The 12,691-nt window shown below is 34.9% G+C and overlaps 1 protein-coding gene across 10 annotated transcripts in view; it reads right to left on the bottom strand.

Annotated features, from left to right (window-relative positions):
• Window positions 1–12,691, bottom strand: part of prkag2b (protein kinase, AMP-activated, gamma 2 non-catalytic subunit b) — an 82,527-nt gene that overhangs the window by 12,637 nt on the left and 57,199 nt on the right. For 9 of the 10 annotated variants that reach the window (XM_056473536.1, XM_056473543.1, XM_056473530.1 and 6 more), the window contains 9 exons: window positions 12,389–12,498; window positions 10,887–10,968; window positions 7,409–7,467; window positions 7,134–7,179; window positions 6,903–6,957; window positions 6,688–6,814; window positions 3,496–3,661; window positions 3,328–3,365; window positions 840–986 (listed from right to left, as the gene is read on the bottom strand). In XM_056473536.1, coding sequence (XP_056329511.1) covers window positions 840–986; window positions 3,328–3,365; window positions 3,496–3,661; window positions 6,688–6,814; window positions 6,903–6,957; window positions 7,134–7,179; window positions 7,409–7,467; window positions 10,887–10,968; window positions 12,389–12,498 — 830 coding nt within the window. Of the gene's footprint in view, window positions 1–839; window positions 1,005–3,327; window positions 3,366–3,495; window positions 3,662–6,687; window positions 6,815–6,902; window positions 6,958–7,133; window positions 7,180–7,408; window positions 7,468–10,886; window positions 10,969–12,388; window positions 12,499–12,691 lie in introns of those variants that run through there. The other variant, XM_056473551.1, reaches the window with a different exon arrangement.

Consider the following 12,691-nt stretch of genomic DNA (forward strand, 5'->3'; position numbering starts at 1 on the left):
GATCCCTTATGAATAGTAAGAATTGTTCATCCTGACTGTAGTTATTTCTTTTTTTTACCATCATTGTTGCAGTCTATTCTCATTTAAATTTCCAGCAAGATGACATGCAAACATGTATGGTAATGTAATATAATGTGTGTATTTATCGTGTATGACCATACACCCAAAGCACTTCACAATCATGAAGGGCATGGTCTCTCCACACCACCAGCAGTGTACAGCATCCACTTGGATGATGTGACAGCAGCCACAGGACAATGGCGTCAGTGCACTCACCACGCCCCAGCTATAGACCATTTCAATGTGGTCATGGCATTGGCCCATGAACATGTCCTGCTTGTTCTCAAACTATTTCATAACTGTAACAAGAGGCAGTTTAATCATAACATAATTTTAAAACAGCTATCATAACATTATTTATCGATATGTGGCTCTTTTTGAATTCTTGGAAGCTATAGAAATTAAAAATGTAAAACAGGAAATACGTTGGGACCATTGGTTTTGTTTACATCCATCAAAATAGGAGTGGGGAGACAGTGATATAGCCAATTCAGTGTATGGGGATGATTGGGAGGCCATGATGGTTAAGGGCCAGGACACCGGGGTTTACGTGGAGTGCCTTCATATGACCTTCATTTCCTTCATTCATTTTCTTTCAGCTTAGTCTCTATTTCAGAGGTCAGTACAGCGGAATAAACTGCTAAGTATTCCAGCATATGTTTTAAGCAGCGGATGCCTTTCCAGCCACAACCCAATACTGGGAAAGCATATACTGTTTGACCCTTTATTAACATTTTTTTTTGCTACTATTGGTGATGTGTCTATTGAGTAAATCTCACCTCAGCTTTGACGATCCTGTCCACAATAGTCTCTAATGTTTCATGCCGGTAACACTTCATAACCCCTTCAAAGTATTGTGAGCGATGCAGCAGAGCCTGAGTGACTGTGATGTCCAGGTTATTGTATGTCTTCTCAGCAGCCAGGTTCTAGACACACCCACAACACTAATGAACATAGAGCAATGCTATAGCAACATCCACTTACAACCAAAAAACACAATACATCACTGCTTTCTCACAATGCCTATTAATAATTCCTTTTAAACATTAAATAGTTGTCTGAACAGCTGCAGATATTATAAATAAATATATAACGAATGGATTAACTAACGTTAACAAATACAAGTATAACCTTATTGTAAAGTAGTGGTTTTAAAACTTTCTATGTCACACCCCCTTTAAAATTATTAAAAAAAAAAATCTTCCCCTAACCCCCTACCTGCCCAAATTTGACTAGGCTTTATGTAAAAAAAATGCAGTGCCTCAGCTTTTTGGTACAGTCTGTAACACCATCGGATTGCAAACTTTGGCATAGTATCTGATTGCAGCGGCGGCCCGAAACCCAGAGCATAGTACAGTTACTAACCCGGTTGTCAACTGTGTTATTCAGACACCTCACTCACGCATCTCAAGCAAATCTTGTCACGTAGCATGTTGTTAGAACACAGGGTAACAATGCAACCTGCTCACTTAATGTTTAAGTTAGTAATATTTATATTATTTTCTAATTAATAACCACCTCATGTGTAATTGTGAATCTGTATCTCATTTCAGGGGCTGATATTGTCCACCGGAGATCGCATTTTAGTTGTTCAGTCTTCCTAATTGAATGAATAAAATATGTGGTTTTCCACCAAGGCAACCGAGGTGCTGTAATAGAATTGACTAAACTGCCGTTGGGCAGGTTAAATGACCAAAACAAAGACAGACATTATGGAACGTAAAGCACATTTTCAAAGCAGAATATTTGACTTTAACATTGTCATTAATTTCATTCAATTTCTTTTCTTATTAGTCTCTTTATTAATCTGAGGTCATCACAGCGGAATGAACCGCCAACTTAATCAGCATATGTTTTACGCAGTATATAAATATATATATACAGTATATATATATATATATATATATATATATATATATATATATATATATATATATATATATATATATATATATAGTTTTACTCATACTCATACTCATACGGTCAATTTTACCCAATTCACCTATAGCACATTTCTTTGGACCCGGAGGAAACCCACACGAACACGGGAAGAACATGCAAAGTCCACACAGAAATGCCAACTGACCCAGACGAGGCTCGAACCAACGACCTCCTTGCTGTGAGGTAAACGTGCTACCTACTGCACCACCGCGTCGCCACTTTAATATTGTTTTTCAGATGAACAAATATGTTCACTTTGCATGGTTCTTCAATATCTGTAAACTTATTATGGTATTTTTATGCTAATAGATTTTTTGAAAATCATTTTATTCTATTCAATGCAACATTTACACTGCAAAAAAATGCTTTTATTACTTTAATTTTTTGTCTTCTTTCTAGTCCAAATATCTAAAAATTCTTATATCAAGAAGTATTTTCTAGGTAAGCAAAACATTTAGTCTTGTTTTCAGAAATAATATGCCAATATTAAGTGAGTTTTTCCTTAAAGCAAGCAAAATAAATTGCCAATGGGGTAAGCAAAATAATCTTGTTTTTCCTTTTGACATATGATTATTTTGTTTACCTCATTGGCAGATTGTTTTGCTTGTTTTAAGGAAAAACTCACTTAATTTTGGCATATTATTTCTTAAAACAAGACAATATTTTTTGCTTGTCCAGAAAATTCTTCCTGATTTAAAATTTTTTAGATATTTGGATTAGAAACAAGACAAAAAAATCTAAGTAAAAAAAAATTTTTTTGCAGTGTATGGACATGAAAACTTTTTATAATATTGCATGTGTTGGATGATCAGCTTTTCGCATGATTAATTTCTGTTCCTTTGATGTTCATTTTATTCAAGGACACCTAATTACTTTCATTACTTTCAATGTTTTAAGACTGAAGGACTCAATTAATAAGATCAGCTGTGTTTAATTAGAGTTGGAACTAAACTTTTTATGATAAAAAGAGTATAAAGTATGAAAATATGAAAAAAGTTACTATAGAGCAAATTTTATGCACATATTTTACAAACATGCAGCATTTTGCAAACAACAATCACTCAACTCACAAACAAACAGAAAGTGAAAAAAAAGTTAGCTTGGAGTAAAAACCCAGTTGTGTCAAAAAACAATCTGTAACAAAAAAGTAAGTCTTAAATAAATAACAAATCTAGGGCATCCACATGGTCAACTTTTTAAAAGAATCGATAGGAAGATTGTATATTTTAAACTGCTAAAAACTCCTTCAGAATAAAATGTATTATTTACATAGTTTTTAAAAACAAACTCTGTAACTGGAAGTACTATATTAAAGACATAACTTACAATGACATCAAATTTGGAGTAAATGTCCACAACCTTTCCTTTGGGAAGAAACAGATGGAAATAAAATATTTAAGAATTTAATTTTGAAATACACATGAAAACTGGTTTCTTAAAAGGCCTTGTACAGAACAATAATTGCAGTACATCAATTGATTAAAAAAAAGTTACCAGTAACATCCACAACTGGCAGGGCAGATACTCTCCTCTCCACAAACATGTCCAGTGCTTTAATAATGGGTGTATCTGGGTGAATGTAGGCAATGTTGCTGTATGTGCCAATACCCAGCTCCACCAGGGTCTGCTTTATGAAGGCTGGTTTAGGCATCTCACACACCTACATAATCACACACACACACACGCACGCACGCACGCACGCACGCACACACACACACACACACACACACACACACACACACACACACACACGACTCAGGATGATCGGAGGTTGTTATTACTTTTCTGTATGTTACAGCCCAAATCATAACTTCATGTTTAGATATTGCAAATTGTGTTGTTCTCCACCCTGCTTTACTCTCTCTCTGCCCTGCTCTCAGGCTATTTAGCTCCCAGCTGCTAATTATTATGAGCCTGTGATGGATTCGGATTTCTGCATTCCAATCCGTCCCTGCATGGATCAACATTTATCCTTTTCTCATTACTTTATTAATATGATTATTTGAATAATGAATAAAGCTAACACTGTTTAATATAAGAACGTTCAGTGCATTTGCCTGTTTTTTTGTAACTCTATTTTTAGGAGGCACCAAACTAGGTCAGAGGTCATGGAGACCTCGAGTGGAACTGATGGGCTTGATGATTGAAAACAACTGTTTTCCTATTTGTATTGCTGTGTTATTACTGTCTAAAGTGATTTTTATATTATTATTGTTATTATTATTATTATTATTATTATTATTATTATTATTATTATTATTATTATTATTATATGTTAATTCTGTTTAAAGTGATTTTACTTTTTATTCAAGATAGACTTTGTGTGGTAAGAAGATAGCAGTCTGAATGCTGTTTATACCAGTTTTGAACTAGTTTGATAAGACAGCTGAGAGTACAAAAAAACAACCTTGGTTTTTTATAACAGATTGCCACTTGCGTGTGTATATGCATCCGCTGGGTCAGTTCTACAGGTCTGAGACCAGCTCTTAATAGTCTACAGGCGACCTGACCCAAGCATCCTGTCACCATCCCTATCTGGATTCAGATACGACCCAGCATTGACGTACATATTTAGGATTGTCTATCTTTGTTTTAATCAATCGGAACCTGTTACCTGAATCACACCCTTTCTGTTCTTGTGTAGAGAGTATAATTGTTATTGATTTGTGATTGTAAGCAGAGTGGCCTAGGAACTCATTGAGAGTGTTGAAGCTGGCTTCTGCTGATGAAACTGCAAACTATCTTCAGTAAACTTTATTTATTTATTTGAATCTCTGACTCCGGCTCTTCTTCATCTGACAGACTGGTCATTCTTTGGGTTTAAACTGAATATTATCCTTGCTATGAGTGTAAATGTTGCCTTCTGAAGATACTGAGCTGAGAAACACTTCCCCCCAGTTTTTAAGTGTAAAAGTTGGTTTGTGACATTGTTGGTTGTTGTTGTTGGATTGACTCTTAATTCTAGTTGTGTAAGCTGTGTTAGAGTTAACACTGTGTAGATGATTAACATTATTGTGCCTTCTTCCTCCGTGGTGTTACTTTGTATATTTAATTTGAGGCTTGCTTCTTGCTGTAGATACACTTGCTGAGAAGTGTATCTAAAGGGTGGGTGCCTTATTTTCTTTTGTATACCTTATTTCTCCTGTTTAAGGTTGAGAAATGAAGCTCGGCAAAGTTTGATTTTTGCTTTAGGTAAGCTTGTTCCCTACTCGGTAAGCTGCTTTTTGTTTGTTTTAGGCTATACTCACTCAGTTTGACATTCAGTTTCTGTTGAAGTTCCTACATTTCTATTAAATAAATTCTGCTGTTTATTTTTTTCTAGACATTGTCCTAACTTTTCACTCTGGGATGAGAATTGAAATGTGTTGTCCATGTTTATTTATTTATTTTAGCTTTAACTCAATATTATTTACCAACAATTTTAGTCTTTGTTACATCTTGGAAAGAAAAAACTATAATTAAAAGGCTGTAACACTGTACCTTTTGACTAGTTTGTCACAACAGCTGCCATTTAAAAAATATGGGTAACACTTTATTTTGATGGTCCTCCTATAGACTGCTGACTATAAGTTACTTTAGAAGTTCATATCTACTTACTTTCATCAGAGTAGTATCTGTAGATTGTCTTTTACCTGTTCTTAGGCAATCATTACAATGTCTACAACATGTAAAAGATCTGTTAGGGTATTAACGATACCAAGTATTGAAATGATATCTAAGTGTGTAATTGTAGAAACAGTTGTGTACTAGTATTTATTGACAACATTTACCGTGTGCTTCAGACTTCTCCATTAATTTTTATGATCACACATTTTATTATCAGACATTTAACAGTAATAATATTGTTGTAAATGATACCCCTGCTCTCTCCCTCTTGCACCACCAGAGGGAACCATCTCCAATTCTAGTTGGGTTCCATTTGGACGCAATTCCCCAGAACCCTTCCTGTGTTTTCTGACCCTTGCATTGTTTATCGACTACAAGTGTTTGCTGCCTGCCCTGCCCAATGCCTGGCATTGTTCTCTGATTTTAGATTGCCCTTAACTCTGACATCTTGTCTTTTACCCATTGTTTAATAAAGACTGCAAACGGATCTCTCGACCACTGAGTTGTCACTTTAATGAAACAAGTTTAGCCACAAGTCAAACTTAAACTAATGAAAGTCTATTAAAGTTTTACAGTATGAATCACATTTATTCACTGATAAAAATCTGTGCAAAAAATTAAGAAATCTAAAAAATAATTAGGAAATATATATATATATATATATATATATATATATATATATATATATATATATATATATATATATATATATATATATATATATATATATATATATATATATATATATATATATACCCTTTTTAAAACATCAAATTCAGAATAAAAAAAAAATTAAAAAGTATTTTACCCTCTTCTTCTTCCAGGTTTGCAGTGTTAAGCAAAGCTAGTAGGCATATGTCTCATTTGAAAAAATGGTTTATGATTTCAAATATTCGGCAATGACAATGCAAGAAATTTTGCAGTAACGGCGAGTATTACTGATACTAGTATTGTTATCGGAACAACCCTAGTCAGCAGATTATCTAAAGGCGGACCATCAAAATAAAGTGTGATCAAAATGAGATAATATTCTGCATAAAACGATCAGCAAGCTAAAAGAAAGTCACAGCACATACTCACAAAGAGCTGAAGAAACTTCAGGATTCTCTTGTGTGTGAGGATATACAAGGCGTTTCCTGTGACTGGGTCGATCACTGGCAAACGATGAATCTTATTTTTTATCAGTGAGTAAACAGCATTGAATATACTGGGGAAAAATCCAAAGAGTTACAGGGAATCAAACATTTCAAAAGTTCTGCAAGCTCAGGAAATACTGACATGATACAATGCCTCACCTTGCATTTGGAGATATGCTGACTAAGGGTTTAAATGTTTCTTGCAAGTAAAGTTCTGTTGGTATAAATAGAAAAGTCAACCTTTTAAATAGAAAGTACAAACGATTCATATTTATAAGTGAGTAATAACGTTTCAGTGAATTTCAGTCAATAACAAAAAATCTATAGAAATGAGTATTGCATGACATTGTGTTGTGAATAGCAAATGAAAATAAATGAATATTTATTTACCTCTCCAAGTCTCAATTTTATGCTCCTCCAGCGCATATATTTGCACCTGAGGCATATATTAAATAAAATGACTTGAAATGTCAAACATTCTTTCTATTAGGTGAACATTCATTTAGAGTTTATATGAAAGGATTACAATCTAAGGAGTATGACCATGCTGAGATTTTTTCTCTTTTCCATTTGAGGTAACTTCCAGTTACAGAACAGCCATTAAAGCACTGACAAGCAAAACATAACAGGCTGTATCTGAGTTTCTGTGTTATCTGAGTACTTACCAGTGGTGATTTGTAGTATCTGTGCAGAATTATGATGAAATCTGTGATTGTTAACATTCCTTTAAAGAAAACATACATTTAGGTGTAAACATTCTCTTAGCATGCTCAACAATATCCAGGCTTATAGAGAGACTACCAGCAGATTTTTGTGGTACTCATAAAATCATTCACCATTTGTCAAGTTCTACAAATCAATTTCCTGTATGTATTAAGGGGTGTGCAATGTTTTTACTCATTAACATTTCAGAATTAATGGTATAATTGTATTAATAATAGGTATACCTAAGTTTTATAGATGTTTGTATTAGCATGTTAGTCTTAAGGATGTCTATAACCTAGTATGCTCCAAAACAGTGACAAAATTCATGTTTAGAAGATTGAATCATCTCAAAACTTGCAGTTTTGTCGCCTAAATAAGACAATACAAATATATTATTTTTCCATGCTTGAGTTTATCAAATCTTAACCAATCAAATGCTAATATCACCTGCCCCCTTCAATAAGCTTCTCAAATGCTTTTTTATGCTCTTGAGCTCAACCACTCTCACTAGCAAAGCTGTGGTAAAACAAAACGCTATTGGCTGTTTTTTTATAAAGTGGAGGAGCTACCTCCTAATTCAAATTTTGAATTAAAAAATGCACATTTCATAGCACCTCACAGGAAAAAGTATCAAATGTTTAGAAAGACCCTATAAATCAAGTTATGAATGCAAAAAAGGTGATTTTTTAAAATTACGTCATAAAGTAATATTGCACAAGCAAGATTGGCTTTCCCAGATATCAGTGCATAAACATGATTGCAAATGTGATATTGATTTATTGCAGGAGTCACCAAGTTTAGACCTGGATGGCAAGTGTCCTGATGATTTTAGATCCAACCCTTATCAAACACACCTGAACAATGCTGCACAGACTGATCGCAATCTTAAAGCGGTGCATCCTGGTTAGAAATTTTGTCCGATTTGACACTGCGCAGATGCCATGTAACAGTCACATGTACTGCGACAGTGCTCTGAGATCAAGTAGGCTCTGTCTGCGGACTGCAAGATGGGTGTAACATGAAGGGGGTGTAACTTGTAGTAGAGAGGCATCCACAGTAATTGAGATCCACATGCATGATTTTGTCAGCAAGATGTCACTGTACCCATCACAGTTATTAATGTCTACACCTACCCCAACCCTGAACCCAACCATCATAGTTATTAACTTCTACACCTACCTCAACCCTAAACCCAACCATCCTAGTTATTGATGTCTACACCTACCTCAACCCTAAAGCCAACCCTCACAGTTATTAACATCTACACCTACCCAAACCTAAAACAAACCCTCACAGTTACTAACTTCTGCACCTGCTTCAACCATAAACCCAAATATCATAGTTATTAACGTCTACACCTACCTCAACCCTACACCCAAACAGTCATAAACATATTACACCTACCTCAACCCTAAACCCAACCATCACAGTTATTAACGTCTACACCTACCTCAACCCTAAACCCAAACATCATACTGTAGTTATTAACATCTAAACATCATACTGTAGTTACTAACATCTACACCTACCTCAACCCTTAACCCAGACATCATGCTGTAGTTATTGCCATCTACACCTACCTCAACCCTAAACCCAAACATCATACTGTAGTTATTGACATCTACACCTACCTTAACCCTAACCCAAACATCATACTTGTTACTAACATCTACACCTACCTCAACCCTAAACCCAGACATCATGCTGTGGTTATTGCCATCTACACCTACCTCAACCCTAAACCCAAACATGATACTGTATTTATTGACGTCTACACCTACCTCAACCCTAAACCCAAGCATCATACTGTAGTTATTAACATCTACATCTACCTTAACCCTAAACCCAAACATCATACTGTGTTTACTAACATCTACACTTACCTCAACCCTAAACCCAGACCTCATGCAAGTCCAAAAACATGTGGTATAGGTGAATTGGATAAGCTAAAATTGTGTGAATAAGTGTGTATGGATGTTTCCCGGTGATGGGTTGCAGCTGGAAGGGCATCTGCTGTGTAAAGCATATGCTGGTTAAGTTGGCGGTTCATTATGCTGTGGCGACCCCAAAATAATAAAGGGACTAAGCCGAAAGGAAAATGAATGAATGAATAAAAGACTACAAATATTTTTCTGCAGTAATCATCATTTTTGCTATATTGTATGCATAGGTTTATTTTCACCCTTTTTTTCATACAGACCATTTACTGTATTTACTGTAAAAGTTTCTTACCAAAATTAAGTTATATAATCATTTTATAAAACAATTCTAAAATAATGTATAACCTAACTGTATCATGCCAAGCCATTTTGACAGAAATTTAAAAGTAGCATTGATATATCTTGCTCTTTCTGTGAAATCTTTTCTAAAAGTGTTGCTCACTTATTTTGGGAATGTCCTTTTGTCTTAATCTTATTTTTGTCTTAATCTTAATCTTTTTTTTGTCTTAAATCTTAATATTTTTAGATTAATGTGAATGCTTTTACTATCCAAAATTATTTGAATAATTTAAATCATTAATTTTTTTAAAAAATGAACTAAAGTTTGTAGAGACTGTTCTGTTTTCTTTGTAACTCTTTTGTTGTCGTCGAATGAATGAATGAATGAATGACTGAATAAATAAATAAATGACAGCATGTGATCTGTCATCATGCAGCACGAGCCCTGAAGTGTCCAACCTGACGGCCACGTTTTCAACTCCCTCGTCTGCGCTCGGCTAATCTCTTTGATTACCGGCTGCAGCCGTGGTTTATGCCGAACGCACCTAATGTCTTACGAGGTATACTTAAAACTTCCAGGCAGGTGTGTTGAGGCAAATCTGTAGGACATTATCCCTCCAAGACCTAGTGAGGTGACTCTTGATTTTTTACAACAATTTATACAAACAAGAAGGTAGCACTGAGTGTGTTTTATAAACATCTTAGACACAATAATGTCAGTTGGGTCAGAACCTTTGTATGTCTCAGAGCAAAATTCTAGTGTTTCATTCCAAAATGAATGTTTTTGAAAGAATCAAGTCAATGATTCAATTTATGTTTAGTATCCACAACATGTATAAACCACAAAAAAACTAAATTTTATTGTGTTTTCTTATGCTAACAAGAGTATGGTACTAAACTATTTTAATAATTAACCACATTTAAATGAACTTTCTATTAAAAAGTCCATATACATACAGGAAATAATCAGCATTGAATTTTAACCAATCTGGTACATGCATTTTAAGCTATTTAAGCTAAGCATGTTCAATTATGTTATAGGTGAACAAATAATACCCTGAAGCAATGCTTTTATTTGATTACATGTTATTGGCAAACTAAAGTAATAAAATAATTTCACGTCATAGAGGGGCATTATTCTAATCCAAATACTGATAGGTGAGAGAATATGTGTTTGTATTTGATAAGTGTTTGAGGATGTGCATATGCGTTTGCTCACCCACAAAGCTTTGCTTTTTAGTTTCCCATAATGGGGCAGCTCGAACTCCATTGGCAACCAAGGCAAAAAAAGCTTTCTTTACCTAACAGAGAATAAAAGAATTACATCATAATGCTTTTCTAGTTAGTAGAAGAACTGGTGGTGTTAGCCAAAAATCACAAAGACACAATGAAAATTCTGCACCTGCCATTGGAAAATTGTGCATCCAATAAAGTTGCATTTGTACTAGTGCTGTCAATGTTAATGTATCAATGCATGACATTTATAAAAAGTTTATATTTCTTTAATGCCAATCTAATCTTTTGATTAGGTATGACTCCTTGTTGTCTTCATCAGCCATATCATTGTGTGGTAAGTGTACAGCAAATGCCAGTATTATAATGAATTAATATATGATGCCTGCTGTGCTGAATGGCAATCAGTATCATCTTGCCAAACATACAGGTATATATATTTTTTTGCAGATGCAAAGATGCTAGTGCTGAGAAAGTGTGAGTGCAAGTGCGCCCAGCAGAAGCCTGTCAAAAAAATAATAATAAAATAACTGCAAAACTAACAGATTCAGTCATTAAATGGATCACAACAGACTCCCATCAACACTGCTCAGGACCATACCAGTTACCATTAAGACAAACTATTGATATAAGAATGTTGGTCATTAAGAGTTTGCAAAACATTGGCCCCTAAACCCAAGGTCACACTGTTCTTTTCACCCCATAGAGTTCCATTCATAAGCAAGCGAATGTAGCAGACTGGAAATGCAAGCTTGTGCGACATTTTGCATGTCGCTGCATTTGAAATTTCAAGCTTTGTGAGCTTTGTGACCTGCAAAATTGCATCATATGATTGTGTGAGACCAATAGAAGATCAAAACATGACCTTTCTGTAAAGAAATTTAAAATCTGGAGCAAACGCTTGCTTTATCAACATCTAATCGTATTGTTTTATTGTGCCCCTTTTCACAGAGCCGAATGACACAATTTCACAAGCACAAATTCTAGCGTGACCAGGGCTTTAGTGCTCGTCCCCCCTCACAGAGCCCCCGGGAAGCTCTTATTAACCCCACATACTGATTCTGCTTCTTAACAGCAGGCATTAATTATCAATTATTAACAAAACTCAGTTAATCACTTAAATATCTCACTAACTTCATCAATGCATCAGTGTTTTTGAATCTGTTTTTATCATTCCAAAAATACTGGGTGTAACCAAAATTGCTCCTATACACGTAAATAGGAGAGGGTTCTGGATGCAGACCTGGTGTGGATGCAATCTGAGCAGCATGCAATGCTTTTTACTGAACCACCCCTAACCTTACCCCTCACAGAGACATCACTAGCTCCATTGAGTGCATTGTGTCTGACATTATATCACTGAGATATGTATCATCAAGGCTGCATCCATATACTATTGCCAAATTTCATTACATTTTTGCATATAACCCAAAAAACTGTCTAAATCTTTTCTCTTTCTTTTTTTGCACTGAACATCAGAAGATGTACCTGTAATGTAGTGTCAAAGACCACTAGTTTGGAACTGGTAGGGATGAGGTCATAGCACTTGTGGGACTTCATGAAGCGCATGTAAATGTCACTGTCTGGCTCTTCAGCAGCTGCAAACATCAGAAACATTAGCAGAAAACTACTACAACTGTGATATTTCAAAAATGTAGATTTTGCAGATTGGCATCTTCAATAGATTTAGTATTTTAGATAAATAATAAATGCAATTGTGTTGTACTTAAAAAGTACTTAAGAGTCCATAAACCATACAAGCATACTAAATACAGCAACCTTTATTTTGAA

This window comes from Danio aesculapii, chromosome 2, assembly GCF_903798145.1.
Source record: "Danio aesculapii chromosome 2, fDanAes4.1, whole genome shotgun sequence".
NCBI lineage: Eukaryota > Metazoa > Chordata > Actinopteri > Cypriniformes > Danionidae > Danio > Danio aesculapii.